At 42.0% G+C, this 15,427-nt stretch overlaps 1 protein-coding gene across 1 annotated transcript; it reads right to left on the bottom strand.

Moving 5' to 3' along the window:
• Positions 1–1,659: 1,659 nt before the first annotated feature.
• Positions 1,660–4,474, bottom strand: sox11a (SRY-box transcription factor 11a). The gene has a single exon (XM_061246694.1). It carries the CDS (start codon positions 4,364–4,366, stop codon positions 3,293–3,295), a length of 1,074 nt encoding a protein of 357 aa, XP_061102678.1. The 5' UTR covers positions 4,367–4,474; the 3' UTR covers positions 1,660–3,292.
• Between the last annotated feature and the right edge of the window lie 10,953 nt (positions 4,475–15,427).

Below are 15,427 nucleotides of genomic sequence, written 5' to 3'. Positions count from 1 at the left end.
TCAAAAGCAAAAAAAAATGACACAGAAGCCCCTCTTAAACCATCACTTACATTTGCAAGTAAAATGACATTTTGAATCTCAAGGTCTCTACAATGTAATGAGACTTTCAGTTTCAACCTGTAATAATTAACAGCTCTGCATTTTTGTATAAATTTGTGTAAAGTACAGTATTAGCTGCAATGTCTGTGGGCACTTAAATTATTTAAAAGTCCATGGAACTGGAAATGACTTTCCTCTGTCATAATGTCTGGCTGGATTTTAAATGCTGATTGTGTCGACTTTGACATCTATGGTTGATTCTATATTTTCATGCATTTATTTAAAGAATGAAAAAGAGAAGGATCTAAACGGTTCAGTAATTTCATTTCATCATGCACCAATGGTATTAGCCTACACCAGATATTTCAGAAGAACACAAAATCAATGTTCGGGTTTCCACTGGGAATTACCCAGAATCCATTTGCAACTTTGACCAATAGGTCAGGTAAAGTAATAGCCAGTTAAATGTTTTATTACATATTTGCTAAACTGACTTAATGGGGAAAGATGAAGCAATTCAATCATGCATAGCAAATATTTGTGATTAAATTGCGCTGCTGCATAGTCAATGCAGGTCACCCTTAAAAACTAGATATGCAATTCTAAACCTCTCGAGGCTTACTGCTGTCTTTCACTGAGGGAAAGAAAATGCACTGCATGCAAGTAATTCGTTTTACATTATTTATCCATTTTATTAATTAAGAGACATCCTAATTTCTGATGAATTTGCATTGTTACCATTAAATGATCAGTTGACCTGTGATAATTGCATGTGCTTGGCTATGCGGTGACATAACCAGAATATACAAATGAATGCTTGTATTCGGGCTCTCAAAGAACTGTTTGTTACCGTTCATATAAAGAAATAGAGCAGTTGGGCTGTTTATATAAGTGTTAGCACTTTTAAAAGGAGCACTTGCCAGATAGATGGCGACTGTATACTTGTGTTGTTAAGGGCAACGCGGTGGTACACGGAGCAGACGTTTTTGAAATATGAGAGCTCATTGGCACAGCACAGCTTCGACTTCCAAGAGGCTGGAAAATTACGAATTCCACCAATCACGGCCATGCATTTGTAGGAGCGCACAATTCAATTTCTTAAAGGCACCACGCGCCAACGTGGTGAGAAAAGCGCATTTCTGTATGCATGGAACTGCAAAAAGATTTTATCTTGTAGAGTTAGACATCATTGGCAAATTACCATCTTTAATAAAAAAAATTTCTATTAACAAAATTAAAATGCAGCGTTTCCCTTTATCTGAAAACAAAGGAGGAAATATTTATGTGGAGCAAAATATTGAATCTATTACTGGTCGCAACTCAGCAGATTGGAGGTAGACACGCCCACCCACAATGCCGCCCGCAAAATGTAAAAGATAATTTAATGAAAACAGTATTCTGGTGTAGTAGTGAATACATTCCTGGGATTTACTACTGAATACATTGCACTAAATAACAGCAGGTTGCTTACCTTTTGAATGCCATTCTCCTGTGTGTTAATTTTACGTTGCAGTGTCAATTCCCAAACCACACGCCGCAGTCAGCCGAAGAATCACAAGAGCCCTCACATCAAACACCATGACAGTATGCATATCAGTAAGAACGTACACAAACGGTTGGTGGTAATTAATAGTTTATTAAAACATGAGTCAAAAAGAGATGCACACTTGGAATAGGACATAACCACTACCACGTGTCTTTTAATGTTTTATCCTTGGTGTTAGCGTACGTCGTATTCCAAATCATGTATTCAAACACTTCATATTAAGGACCCACATAAAAATAAACAAAATCTGTCTATTAAGTGCAAGGAACAAACAAAAAATACAAGGTTAATGTTTTAGAAAAGGCAGTCTTAAGTTTAAAATAAATGTTCCATTTTATGAAACTGCAATATGGAATGCTTGTGTTTTACTTCCAGACCACCCACATGCCTCGCCTATTACGGCACAGAAATACTTTTACGTTTTGTTTTTGTTTTTTTCAATTTTGCTTCACGATGCCAAATATCGTGTCTTGTGATCAAATTGGGTACGGTAATCAACGACTAGATTTATTATATTTCCCCCGCAAGACACGCACTACCACCCATGGCCATATTTATTCATTTTGCATCAGTTCCAGCTGATATCTGTCTTTATTTTTGTAAAGATACCGACTTCCGCATTAGGACAGGTAATGATGTTGACAGAGCTCGAGTCTGTTTCTCCATCATTTGCTACAAAAATGCAGATGGTCTGTATTTTAAGAGTATATATTGCACAAAAATGAGGGATTTGGGGAATCAGTATGTGCCATAAAAAATACAAAAAGAAAATAATAATAATCCAGTTTCACACCTGCGATTTGGGATCCATCCACATACCACGAGCATGATATACATAAACTCCTAACTTTACTATATTACAGTACATATACAATCGTCAAACTAGTACCGGGCACTGAAATCTGCTTCTCCCACAATGCCATTGTTTTTTTTCCTCCTACAAATACTCAACGAATCTGATCTACGACTGTACAAACCTAGCTTAAAATCACAAGGCATTTTGATGCAAGTTTTGCAATCGAACTTAATCCTTTGAGCAGGACTCCCCTTGCATGCTAAAAGTAATGACAGCGGGAACAAGCGCCTGAGCCTTACTAAAAGCACAATAAGAACATTCCCTTTTGACTGTACAAAAATATGCCTGAAAATATCTTACTTTTCTTTTAAAAAGATGAGGTCTGTCATGTATCAAAATGTATCCTCTCGCTCCTGCACGCGAGAGGATTAGGCTGCTTAAAATTGTCAAACTGGGAGGTAAAATGAATTGGTTCTATATATAAAAAGAAATGTTTACGGCATATATAAATCACAAAAACATTGTAAAAGAAACGTCCTGAACAGAGTAGGTTCACAGATTTGCTTTGAATCAGTCCACAGTCTCAACGTGTTTAGCTCCCTGCAGTTTTTAAGAGGATGTAAGATGCATAGAAGTTCACAGATTTTCCCTTTTGCGGTCCGTTTTAGTTGAACAGTAATTGTAGACCTACAGAAAAATCCATAAAACCCTGTCTTGCTGCCAGAAAAGCGTCTGCAGACTTTTTATGCTACAGTGCCAGCCTCAAAAGCATCTTTAATTCCCCAAACCTCATTTCGCCTCCTCCCCCGATCCCAAAGATAAACCACAGAAGGGGCAGGGCTAGAAACAACATGGACAGGACATATAATTTAATTTCTTCCTCCCCTGTCATTACCGGGGTTCTTTTTAACTCAGTAAGTGAACACCAAGTCAGAAAAGTTCGCCTCCAGCCAGTCCCCCGCTATCATTTCGCTGAGCTCCGGGGTGCAGTAATCTGGAAATTCAAAATGAGAACCCAGGCTGCCTTCGCTGAAAGAGTCCAAATCTTTATCCACTAGGGAGAGAGAGAGGTTTCCTGAATTCGGGTTCCCCAGCTCGGATCCTTGAGCAGTGGGGGTGAAGTTTAAACTGAAGTCAAAAAGCAAATCGTCCGCGTCTTCGCTGGACGAAGTGGAAACGGACCTGGATGATGCTGGTGAAACGGAAGCTGGGTGTGTTGCGCTTTGCTTGGTGATATTCTTGAAATTGTAAAACAGTCTATTTGGCGCTGCGTTCCGAACCTCCTCATACATGCTGGCACCCTCCGACTCAGTAGAGGAACTCAAAGTTGGACTGGCGGGGACTTTTGCAACATTGTACGGCCTCGTTGGCTCTTCATCCTCCTGTTTAATCCGTATACGAAAATCCTCTTCATATTCGTCATCGTCTTCTTCATCCGTGAGTTCACTCTTAACAGTCTTACACTTTACGTTTTGAAACACGCAATCGTCTCCGTACTCGTGAGATGACTTGGCACCCGCCTTGCTGGGCTTCAATTTAGAGCATTTTTTATTGGGTGTTTTCGGATTTTTTCCTCCGGGTTTTTCCGGTGACGGCGCTGATGGTTTTGAAGAACTGTCCAGCTTTGGTTTTTTCTTGGGTCTATACTTGTAGTCCGGATAATCAGCCATGTGTTTGAGCCGGAGCCTCTCGGCTTCCCTGATGAAGGGTATCTTTTCGCTATCTTTCAACATTTTCCACCGCTTTCCCAGTCTTTTGGAGATCTCCGCGTTGTGCATGTCCGGGGACTGTTCCATAATCTTTCTCCTCTCGATTTTAGACCAAACCATGAACGCATTCATTGGCCGCTTAATGTGGCCAGTCGCCGTTTTGCACCAGTCCGGATTCAGCGGCACGGGGCTGCAAGCCATAAATTCGTTCTCCTCTGTGTCGGTTGCCTCCCTAGACATGCTCTCTGTCTCGCTAGTCTCTGTCTGCTGCACCATCGTTCCGGTTGCGTTACGTTGCCGTAGACGCTGCAACTCCACAGTCTATCCACAGCTTGACTTTCTTGCTTGTTTCACTGACGCGCCCACTTCCCTAACCCGCAGCCTGTACTCTTTCCCGAGTTGGAAACTGCATTCTTAACTAGTTATTAGCTTTTTCATGTCGGTTACGTCATTCATAACGATCCAATCACGTCTCCTCTACTCCGCCCAACAGACTCAAAACAGTCCCTTAAACCTTTATTCCGCCCCACGCAAATTTTCATTGGCGCTGAGATTTGTGGGTGGGGTCCCTTCGAAAGTATTTCGTCCCACGCTGTGCGAGACAGGCATATTAAAACAAGCACTAAGCAGGCAGCGGTATCTAAAGGCGCTCTGGAAGACCGCAAACGCACAAATAACGAAGAAACGCGCGTTATTTTTATTTCCCCTAACGATAACAATATCTTGCTGTTTTTTTAAGAGTATGTTGCCGGTATACAGTATACCTTGTCCGATGGAAATTTTCGTCAACTGTGTGGATTTCTCGTTTTTTAAAGATAAAACTGAAGGTGGCGCTTGGATACTGTCGCTGCGTATCGTGTTCTGGCTGACATTGGTTTGACTGACATTTATTTGGACTGTGTATGTGTGTCACCTTTGTTTCACTGCGAATTATTTAGCTAATTCGATAGTTAGGTTGGTCTATTTTTTAACAGCATGTTTAATTTCAGCAGTTGTCTTTTAAAACAGCTTCCCACCTTTAAATTAGCAAGTCTTCACTTCCCCGTGTGTATATAGAATGTTGTTGAATGAGACAGGAATTCACGCGACAGTAGGCTACTCCGGGAAAACCAAAACTATACCTGCCGGTGATCATGGAAAATAATCGGATTTTTTCCACATCCGATACTGCAAAAAAACGTGTCGGTGGTGTACGTACTCTCCTGTTGTACTACGAACACCGGGAACATATATTGTTTAACTTTTCTTATTTTTATTTTCCTTGTATGCTACAGGGGGTTCATGAGATCGCTTGTTATGTATCAACGGCTCTTTTTAGACCTCCACCCTGTATTTACGAGGCTATGTAATAAAATAAAAAACGCTTATTCAGTGAGATTTATATTATGTATATGAAAAACTATATGCCATTTCCGCAGTTGAATGCCAAAATACATCTGCAGAATCAATCACTTCAGGGATGTAGTTCTCTCAATACACTCTCAACAACACGCAAACATTTGGATTAGCTGTAGTCCCCATTGAGTTTGCTGTGTCAAGCAACAGCTTCTCCCCTCCCTCCGCTAAGCCTCCATCAGTTTTGGGTGACAGCCAGCTGTGCAGTTGGAGACCGGGCGCCTGATAAGGCTTCCTTCTTCTCGGCCCCTAGAGGGCAATCACTAACCCCCTTTGAATGTACCCTTTCCCCACCCCTTCCACCCCACACACTCCCCTCTAGTGTACTGTAGAGTTACCGCTGACACAGACACCAAATCCTAGCGCTTCTATTCCTCAGGCTAGACTGCTACCAGCACCCCTCCCACTCTCCTGAGGCTGAGATGCCACTAAAATGCATTATCATGACTACATTGACTGAGTCTGGGAGAACTCACCAACGTTTGGTTGGTTAGACGTCAGTCTCCAAACGCGTTCCATGTTTTCCGTCTGGTGTATATGCAAACAAATTACATTTATGAATTTTTTGGAAAGCATTTTTGCATCCTGTTGTAAGCATGTAACGTTGTTCCTATAAATTATTACATGAAATGGGAATTACCCATTATTTTTGCAATGTTCTACAGTTCATTAATCACAGAATGGGTACCACATTACAATAAGGTCACATGAATTGGCATTACATATTGTAGTTGTTAGCTACAAACTACAGAGCTGTTCTGTACAGCTTTGTTAATGTATTCGTAGTGGAGACTAGAGATGGATTTCACACTGGTTGGTTGTCACACTGCTTATATCTCACTCCCTAGAAGACGCTGTACAAAGATATCAAAATGTTCAGTTTTGAGTTTCACAAATAAGCCAAACATCATTGAAGTGAGGGGGTTTGATGTTTTTCAACTCATTGACGTTTTTCTTCTATACTTCTATGCTCTTAACTAATCTTCGAGGGCTATATAGGTTTATATAGGTTTATTTTGTTAGGCTACAACATGTGGTCACTAGCTACAATTCTAGCACAAACGCACTGTTGGGGATGGTTGTCACATGTAATTTTTAATGTCAAATCTATAGCCAAAAACAAATGTCTTTCCCTACACATTTGAAATGTTATCTCTTTATGTCCATCAAAGACATGTGTTTTTTACTTAAGCAGTACCTTACCTTGTTGAGAAAATGTTGCTATGAATGGTTGGTGAAAAACCTGGAAAAAAACACATTTTTTTTCTTTAATTGTGTGTTCAGTGTGTTCTAAAGAAACATTTGTGATGTAAGAGATATTTGAAATTTCTACAAATTCAAATATTGATAACAATATTTATATTGTGTGACTACCAACCAATTGTCACAAAGTGACAGGTTGTCTTTGTGATTAATAACTTTTTCTTATATGATTGGAAGAGGATAAAATGTATACATACTATTACCTGAGACTTAAACGGTTGCACTAGTGTTGAAATGACTCTCATATGACGCACTGAAATTGAGTGAGTCACAAATGAGTAAAAAGTGTGACAACCATCTCATCTCCCTTACATCATGTTAAAGATTATTAATGCCAATTCATATTGGAATGAAAAAACTGCTAATGTATTTGTTAATGGTGAACTAAGCATAAGTTTAACCTATGGTTTGCTAATGTATACATATTTTTGGAACTATACATTAGCTTGTAGACTTCTGGATCTGCACCAGTTCTGGCCTGGCAGTGCTGACTTTGAAGTTGCTGCCTATCTAGCTAGTTAACAAATACATTATATTAGTATTTCTTCTTCTTTCGTCTTCTTACTAAAATCTATAGAAATCTGCGATCTACAGTCCTCAGATATAGAAGCAATGGCATAATAAATACAATATTATTTACTCCCTAAAAGTGCACTGGGTTCTTCCTTATTGCATATCTTTATTATGGTTGAAATATAGGCATTATGAAACTGTACACTATACATTTCGATGTTTTAGTAATTATTGCTTATTAGAACATTCTTAGTAGCCTGTCGTGGGTGCTGTACACAATGAAAAATGCCACCAGTCATGGAAAATGAAATAAAAAACGAGCAATACCACGCATCTACCACAACGGTAGATTACTGTCGCTAAGAACGCGAGTATAGCTAAATATTTTTTGACGGGCAACTCAGTTGTAATGCTGTGGAGCCGGCGTAGCTCTGCGCGGCTTTGCAAATTGTATGACACAAGGCCTTGGTGCTTAAATGTCAACCTGAAAGACACTATAAGCGTCCCATGTTGTCATGGTAACCTCAGCTAAAGATGGATTTGAACTGAGGCCAATGGTCTTGAATTTGCACACTGCACATGCCAGAAACCCTGCAGGCAGGAAATTAATTGGCTCTTTCACACGATGGCCATAAACAATGTTTACACCGTTTCTTGTTCATCATTTTGTATTAACCAGAACAACAGGTAAAATAGCAGGCAGTCATGAAAAAGCTTATGTAACAAGAATAAGTCCTACAGATGATAGTAGGGTTCCCAGCTCTATATTAGGAAAATAGAGCATATCATTTTCCTTCTAAGCACAATGGCCACTACCACTACCACTACCACTACCACTACCACTACTACTACAACAATACAATAATACAAAATAATAATAATCATCGTCACATTAATCATCATCATCACTCATCATTGTTACTGTTTTTTAATTTAGCTACAGTATATTCAACATTACTCTTGGGAAAAGCAAAAAGAAAGCATTCACTTTTAAAAGAAGCTATGAAGGAATGGTTTTATTTTATGCTTGGAGCATTTAATTATGTTCACTTTAGCCTATACAGTGGGGCAAAAAAGTATTTAGTCAGCCACCAATTGTGCAAGTTCTCCCACTTAAAAAGATGAGAGACCTGTAATTTTCATCATAGGTATACCTCAACTATGAGAGACAAAATGAGAAAAAAAAAAATCCAGAAAATCACATTGTCTGATTTTTAAAGAATTTATTTGCAAATTATGGTGGGAAATAAGTATTTGGTCAATAACAAAAGTTCATCTCAATACTTTGTTATATACCCTTTGTTGGCAATGACAGAGGTCAAACGTTTTCTGTAAGTCTTCACAAGGTTTTCACACACTGTTGGTTGTCCTGGTCCCTTTGCAGAAAAACAGCCCCAAAGCAAGATGTTTCCACCCCCATGCTACACAGTAGGTATGGTGTTCTTTGGATGCAACTCAGCATTCTTTCTCCTCCAAACACGACAAGTTGAGTTTTTACCAAAAAGTTCTATTTTGGTTTCATCTGACCATATGACATTCTCCCAATCCTCTTCTGGATCATTCAAATGCTCTCTAGCAAACTTCAGACGGGCCTGGACATGTACTGGCTTAAGCAGAGGGACACGTCTGGCACTGCAGGATTTGAGTCCCTGGCGGCGTAGTGTGTTACTGATGGTAGCCTTTGTTACTTTGGTCCCAGCTCTCTGCAGGTCATTCACTAGGTCCCCCCGTGTGGTTCTGGGATTTTTGCTCACCGTTCTTGTGATAATTTTGACCCCACGGGGTGAGATCTTGCGTGGAGCCCCAAATTGAGGGAGATTATCAGTGGTCTTGTATATCTTCCATTTTCTAATAATTGCTCCCACAGTTGATTTCTTCACACCAAGCTGCTTACCTATTGCAGATTCAGGCTTCCCAGCCTGGTGCAGGTCTACAATTTTGTTTCTGGTGTCCTTTGACAGCTCTTTGGTCTTGGCCATAGTGGAGTTTGGAGTGTGACTGTTTGAGGTTGTGGACAGGTGTCTTTTATACTGATAACGAGTTCAAACAGGTGCCATTAATACAGGTAACGAGTGGAGGACAGACTTCAAGAAGAAGTTACAGGTCTGTGAGAGCCAGAAATCTTGCTTGTTTGTAGGTGACCAAATACTTATTTTACCGAGGAATTTACCAATTAATTCATTAAAAATCCTACAATGTGATTTCCTGGATTCTTTCCCCCCATTCTGTCTCTCATAGTTGAAGTGTGCCTATGATGAAAATTACAGGCCTCTCTCATCTTTTTAAGTGGGAGAACTTGCACAATTGGTGGCTGACTAAATACTTTTTTGCCCCACTGTACATATCGGTTTTGTTTTATTTTATGATGTTATTTATATGATTGTGTTTTTTAATCTTAATTTATATTCATGCAATGCTTTTCTGGAACAGAAATATACACTTAATGAATAGAAATGATTTGAAATATTGGAAATGATGGGGCACAATACAACCATCTAATATGAAAGTACAGTATAACTTGTTACACACAACTACTGAAATGGCAACTCAGTATCCAATTTACACAACTCTCTAAGTAACTCCAGTGCAGCTAAACCATGATTAATGCAAACACATTGGGAGGGCATATCTTTCCAAACCATCTATTCACAAGAATAATTTCAAGCTTGGACAATATCACAGTGACGGACCCTCCCTTATCTTGAAATGTCAGATTCTGTTGTCGCGTTGCTGCATTATACACTATTTCTTTGTATCACTGACACAGCATTTTCTTCAGGAGCAGTGGTGTGTCGAATGAAGTAAATATGTTAATGCAATACCAGAGAATTGGGGGGCGGGGGTTGGTGGATTGGGTTCACTCAAGAGAGAATAATTTACCTATGCTTAAAAAATAACCACCCCCTAGAAGCAGCTGATTCCCCCTCCAAAAGGCATTGAAGCATAGGATCAATATTAATCTGATATTGAAAGTGCAAGGATTCGGCCCTCATGAATAGCGTCCAGACAGGTGGGCCAGCTCCGGTGTTCCACCTGACGGGTTCACAAAAGCGAGACAAAAGCCGGAGTCGTTGCACCGGCTCATCCGCGGTGGCAGATGGGGATCAAATCCGCACGTTTGCCAGACGCATTCCCGGGCGGCCCTCTTTCTGCCCCAGCACAATGTTTATTGTCACAAATGCTCGTGTTACCTGCGTGAACTCTGGCCAGGTGATGGTAATCTGAATGCACACGTTCTGAATAGATAGCTGTCTGGTGTTGGGAGCAAGGTGTGTTTCAGGGTTGTTATTGTTTTTTGTTTTTTTTGTCATTTCTGTCTTTGTAATTTAAGGTGGGGATGAGTTGGGGGTTATGCATTGTTTTTTTGCCGGTACAGCAGGTAAAGCTGAAAATAATTGGGGCGGGGTATGTGGAAGGCTGAGGGTTATCCATTATGTTTGCCAGTGCAGATTCTGCTGAGAATTCTTGTGGGGAAGGTGGTGGGGGGGAAGGTACAGACATTTGTCTTCACAGGCCTCTATAACAGTTATTTAAAGCAAAGGTACAAAGGAGGAAGAAACATGTAGCTAAAAATTGAATAATGTACTGGCACGCATTCACCAAAGCAAATGTAAGGGTTTCTACTTTAAATTAAATCTTAAAGTGGACAGCGACGCGAGTCTCCACCCACTTCGCAATTTTAAACAACGCAAGTTGGGGTTGAGAGCGAGAGTACAGAGGGGAGGGGGGAGGAAGGAGGCCTGATGGAACCAATCGGTGACGCATCATAGGCACGTTAACGTTATTACTACTAACAAACTACGAAAGTGTCAAATACTACATAGAGCTAAAGGGAATGAGAATAGAAAGGATTTCTAGCTAAATTAATCTAAAGAGAAAAGAACACTGTCCAGGCTGTCAAAACTTGACTCCAGGCAGTGTGAAATGAGCAAGCTAATTTGTACAGTCGTATTAGATCGGTTTGAATACATAATAGCCTACTTGCCCGTTAATCAAAAAGAGGGGCGGAGATGGGGCTTTGAGTTTCTTTTGTAGAAGTAGATTTTTTACCTGTAGGTTTTTTACCTACTTCTATGTCACAGATGTGGGCTCAGCTCACCTGGCAAGGTTCATGCAGATTTGTTTTAGAGGTACTAAGGTACTGTCACTCGCCGTGACACACCCCTGGAAGGCCAGAAGAGCTGGACACAGGGAGATATGGAAAATTTGTCGGTTTTCACTGGCGTTTATTGGAGCTTTTCAGGGAGAGAGGGAGCAAATAAAAAAAATATTAAATGGGCTTTGCTCATCATCCTCCTGGAATCAGGGTCAAAACAACAAACTAAAATCATAAGGTCAAATAAAACCAAACTGTAGCTTTCTCTCTGCATCTTCCGCTTAGTCGTTTGTCAGCAATATGGCTTTCCACCCCGACTCTTGCACAACAGCTCTCTCATCCGTAGTTACCCGGTCTCAAATGCCTACTGAGATAAAGGGCACATATTTAACAGCCTGGACTATTTCATGATGTAGCCCAGGTGTGTGTCTACTTAACTGGTAGGTGTGGTCCTCAGATTGCCCTGCCTCCTTCCTGCAAACCGAGCCCCACCTGCCATATACACCATCCTGACAGGCTTTAAATATGGACATGCTACTTTTAACCCATGATGTTTTTGTATTTATTTCAGTAAGTTTTATGTTCATAAAAGGCTATTCATAGAACTTTGTGGGCAGACTTTGAAACTTGGAAAATAGTAGTCAGATTTTCAGCACAGTCTATAATGTTATTGGTGTTAGTTCATTTAGCACATACATGTATGTATGCAGTAAGTGTACAGTAAAATTGAGTAAAATGTATTTTCAGAGTAGCTTATTGGGAGGAGCTAATTTGTGTGCCGCTGGCTGAAGGGACTAGGGGGTTTACCTCAGTGCTTTTGTGCCGCTGTTCTAAATACTTTTGTTATATTATGTTTCCAGTAGGGTGGCACGGATGGTGCAGTGGGTAGCACTGCTGCCTCACAGCAAGGAGGTCCTGGGTTCGAATCCCCGTCGGCCGGGGCCTCTCTGTGCGGCGTTTGCATGTTCTCCCCGTGTCCCCGTTTCTGCGTGGGTTACCTCCCACAGTCCAAAGACGGAGAGTCTAAATTGCCCATAGGTATGAGTGTGTGAGTGAATGGCGTGTGTGCCCTGCGATGTACTGGCGACCTGTCCAGGGTGTATTCCTGCCTTTCGCCCAATGTATGCTGGGATAGGCTCCAGCCCCCCTGCGACCCTGTTCAGGATAAGTGCGTTAAGATAATGGATGGATGGATGGATGGATGGATGTTTTCAGTAACAATTTTTGTTATTTGTAATGTTATTAGCTGGTGAGGGCAAATTGTCTTAGCTGCACAAACATTATTTGGGAAAACGTAAAAACTTGCTGACTTTTGCAGATTAGCTACCAATTTAGCTAGACATATATTATACTCAAAGAGCTAGACAGTAGCATAGTTAACAAGTAATGGTATATTTCTGTTGTTGCGTCAGTGCAGGATGTGTACATTGTTTGCTTTTTGTGTTGTACATCTGGAAAGTTAAGTCCATTACAACTCACAACAGCTATAGTTGAGAGTAGATTACTCACATTTGCCACCAGGTGGTGGTTGTGCAAAAAGAAAATGTGACCGTTACAGGACAAAATGCAACGTGGCTGCCTCCTACTGTCAGAAAGTATTATCTCCTGGATGGGAGCATTCTTGCCGAGAGGCAAAACATCAAATGAAACAGGAAACCACTGTAACTACAGTGCCTGGGGGGCGGGTATGTATGTGGTGGTCTATAAGGTCAGTTCTTCCTGGTAGGAGTGAGCATACAGCAGCAAATCTTGCTGTAACCGAACTACATCAGCTTGCTGCTCCAGAGACAGATGGCTGTCAAGTGGGACTACATTTTAATCAGATAGGGAATTTGTGTTCCCAGCTCAGCTGACATGACATCCAGTATGGCTAGCAAGGCAGGTCTACCTCTCTCCACAATTTTAGTAAATTCAGATGGTAGATCTGATTTGCCCCTCCCCTATCAGGACAAATAACTTCAATATGCCGACGTCAATTCCTTGCCATTTGGTCAGTAATTTGGATGCTGCTGAAGGGAGTAGTACCAGGACTTTGTATCGCAGTTGAAATATTCACAATTGCACTTGCCTGTTGTATTGCTACCTCTTGCGTTCTTGAGCTTGGAGCAAATTTTCACATGCAATTTGACATAGTGAATGCAACTCCTCCCAAATTTCTTTTTAATGGTCCAAGCTGCCATAGGGCCTTTGCCCGTACAATAACTCAAAGGGGGTAAGCCCCATGGAGACTTGAGGAACCTCTCTTATGGCAAACAGCAGCGGGTCAATTTGTTTATCCCAATTTCAGATATCAGTGGAAACAAACTTACAAATCATTGTCTTCAGCGTCTTATTGAACTGCTCCACCTGCCCATGGGTTTGATGGTGGTAGAAGCTGGTTCGAATAGACCTGATATCCAACAATTTGTATAGTGTTTGTGACATAAACGAGGTAGTTCTGCCCTAACTGACCTGCCATTGAATTGTTGTGAGCCAGCTGATGAAACATTTTCCGACAGCTTTTTGGCACTAAATCTGCATCCTGTCTTCACCTGTATGTGGGTTCTGACTTACCCTTTTTATCTTGTCTTCAATTATACGGAAATGGCGCTATGTCAGTGCCCTCCCATCAATCTTGATCGCTTGGTCAGCGACCCTCACCTCCCATCCCGAATCCATGTCAGACTTTCCTGTCTCACCCGGAACTGGGAAGTGTCCGCCTGGATCTCCATCATCTGTGACCTCCACACCCCCGGAGGTGAACAGTGAACACACCCTCCTTGTCCAGCCCCTTCCGCCAGCGTCACCCTCACCATCTCTCAACCCCGGCCAATCATGTCCCAGAATCAGCGGAAGGGGGATGTGGGTACTAACCCCAGCCACCATACTATGCTTTTGTCTCGCAATTGAAAACTCAGTCCATGCAGTCAGATAATAATGTACATCCCTGTGCACACACCGAATGCCCACCTCCGTGGATCCAGGCATTGGTCTGAAAGGGTATGGTAACAACCAAAGTCCAACAATGCCTGGATTGTATCCCCTTTCACACTTACTGGTACGAGTGGCATACTTGACGAATGACAGCTCCTGATATTTACCTCCATGAGGTGACAATCTTTTTGGATATGCCTCTCCCACCCGCAACACCAGCAACCTTGCCCTCATGTCTCTGATGCATTCATATGACCTAAGATCTGGTAGTGGGGAGAGTTAACAGTCGGGGCAAAGGGGTGGGTGGAACAGGGATGGTCTTTAGGGAAATGGGAGCCGGGGGACGTGCCGGGGTAAAGACGGGGAATTGGGGAGAGGGTGGAAAGCGGTGGGGAGGTTGACAGGGAATGAGGGGAGTATAACTGGTCGATATTGATTCTTCCTCCCTGTGTCCTCTCCGATTGACAGGTGATTCTCTGCTAGCTAGATGGCCGTACTCAGGGAGGTTGGTCTGTGGCACCGGAACCAGTTCGAGGACCCTTTTGGGAGCCCCATTATGAACCAGTCCAGTGCCGCCTGCTCCATGATGTCTTCAGGAGTGCTGCTTTCAGTTTGTAGCCAGTGGCGACAGGAGTCAAGGAGCTGCTGAGCATAGACGAACGGACTGTCGCAAACGAAAGTTCCCGCAGTCTTTTCCAGTGGCCCTCTGGCTTCGGTCACACCTGTTCCCAGATGTTGGCCTGAACGGTGTCATAATCTATATTTTCCGTGCAGGTGATTGCACCTCCCCCGAGAGCAAGGGTAGGAGGCGCAATGCCTACTCTTCCTTCAGCAGTTCTGTCTGGACAGCTTGATCTGCAGCCTGCCTGATGTTGGTGTTCCTGCAGGTTGATGTTGGGTCTCCTAGACCTGCGCCAGCTGCTTCATCATCTGCAGCAGTAGAGAAGTTTCCATCTTGGGGACTTTTCTGTCCTGGGTTTTGGCACCAAAATGTCACATGCTGTGGCACACCCCTGGGAGGACGGAAGAGTTGGACACAGGGAGATACGGAAAATGTCCATTTTCACCGGCATTTATTGGAGCTTTTCAGAGAGAGAGAGCGGGCAAATAAAACATTATTAAACAGGCTTCATACATCACACTCACGGGATAAGGAT

Source organism: Conger conger, chromosome 1 (assembly GCF_963514075.1).
Source record: "Conger conger chromosome 1, fConCon1.1, whole genome shotgun sequence".
NCBI classification, from domain to species: Eukaryota; Metazoa; Chordata; class Actinopteri; order Anguilliformes; family Congridae; genus Conger; species Conger conger.
This window is presented reverse-complemented; position numbering and strand designations above follow the sequence as displayed.

What these genes read in the sequence shown, in the direction of transcription:
- sox11a (XM_061246694.1), bottom strand. Translation starts at nt 4,366, where the DNA reads ATGGTGCAGCAGACAGAGACTAGCGAGACAGAGAGCATGTCTAGGGAG.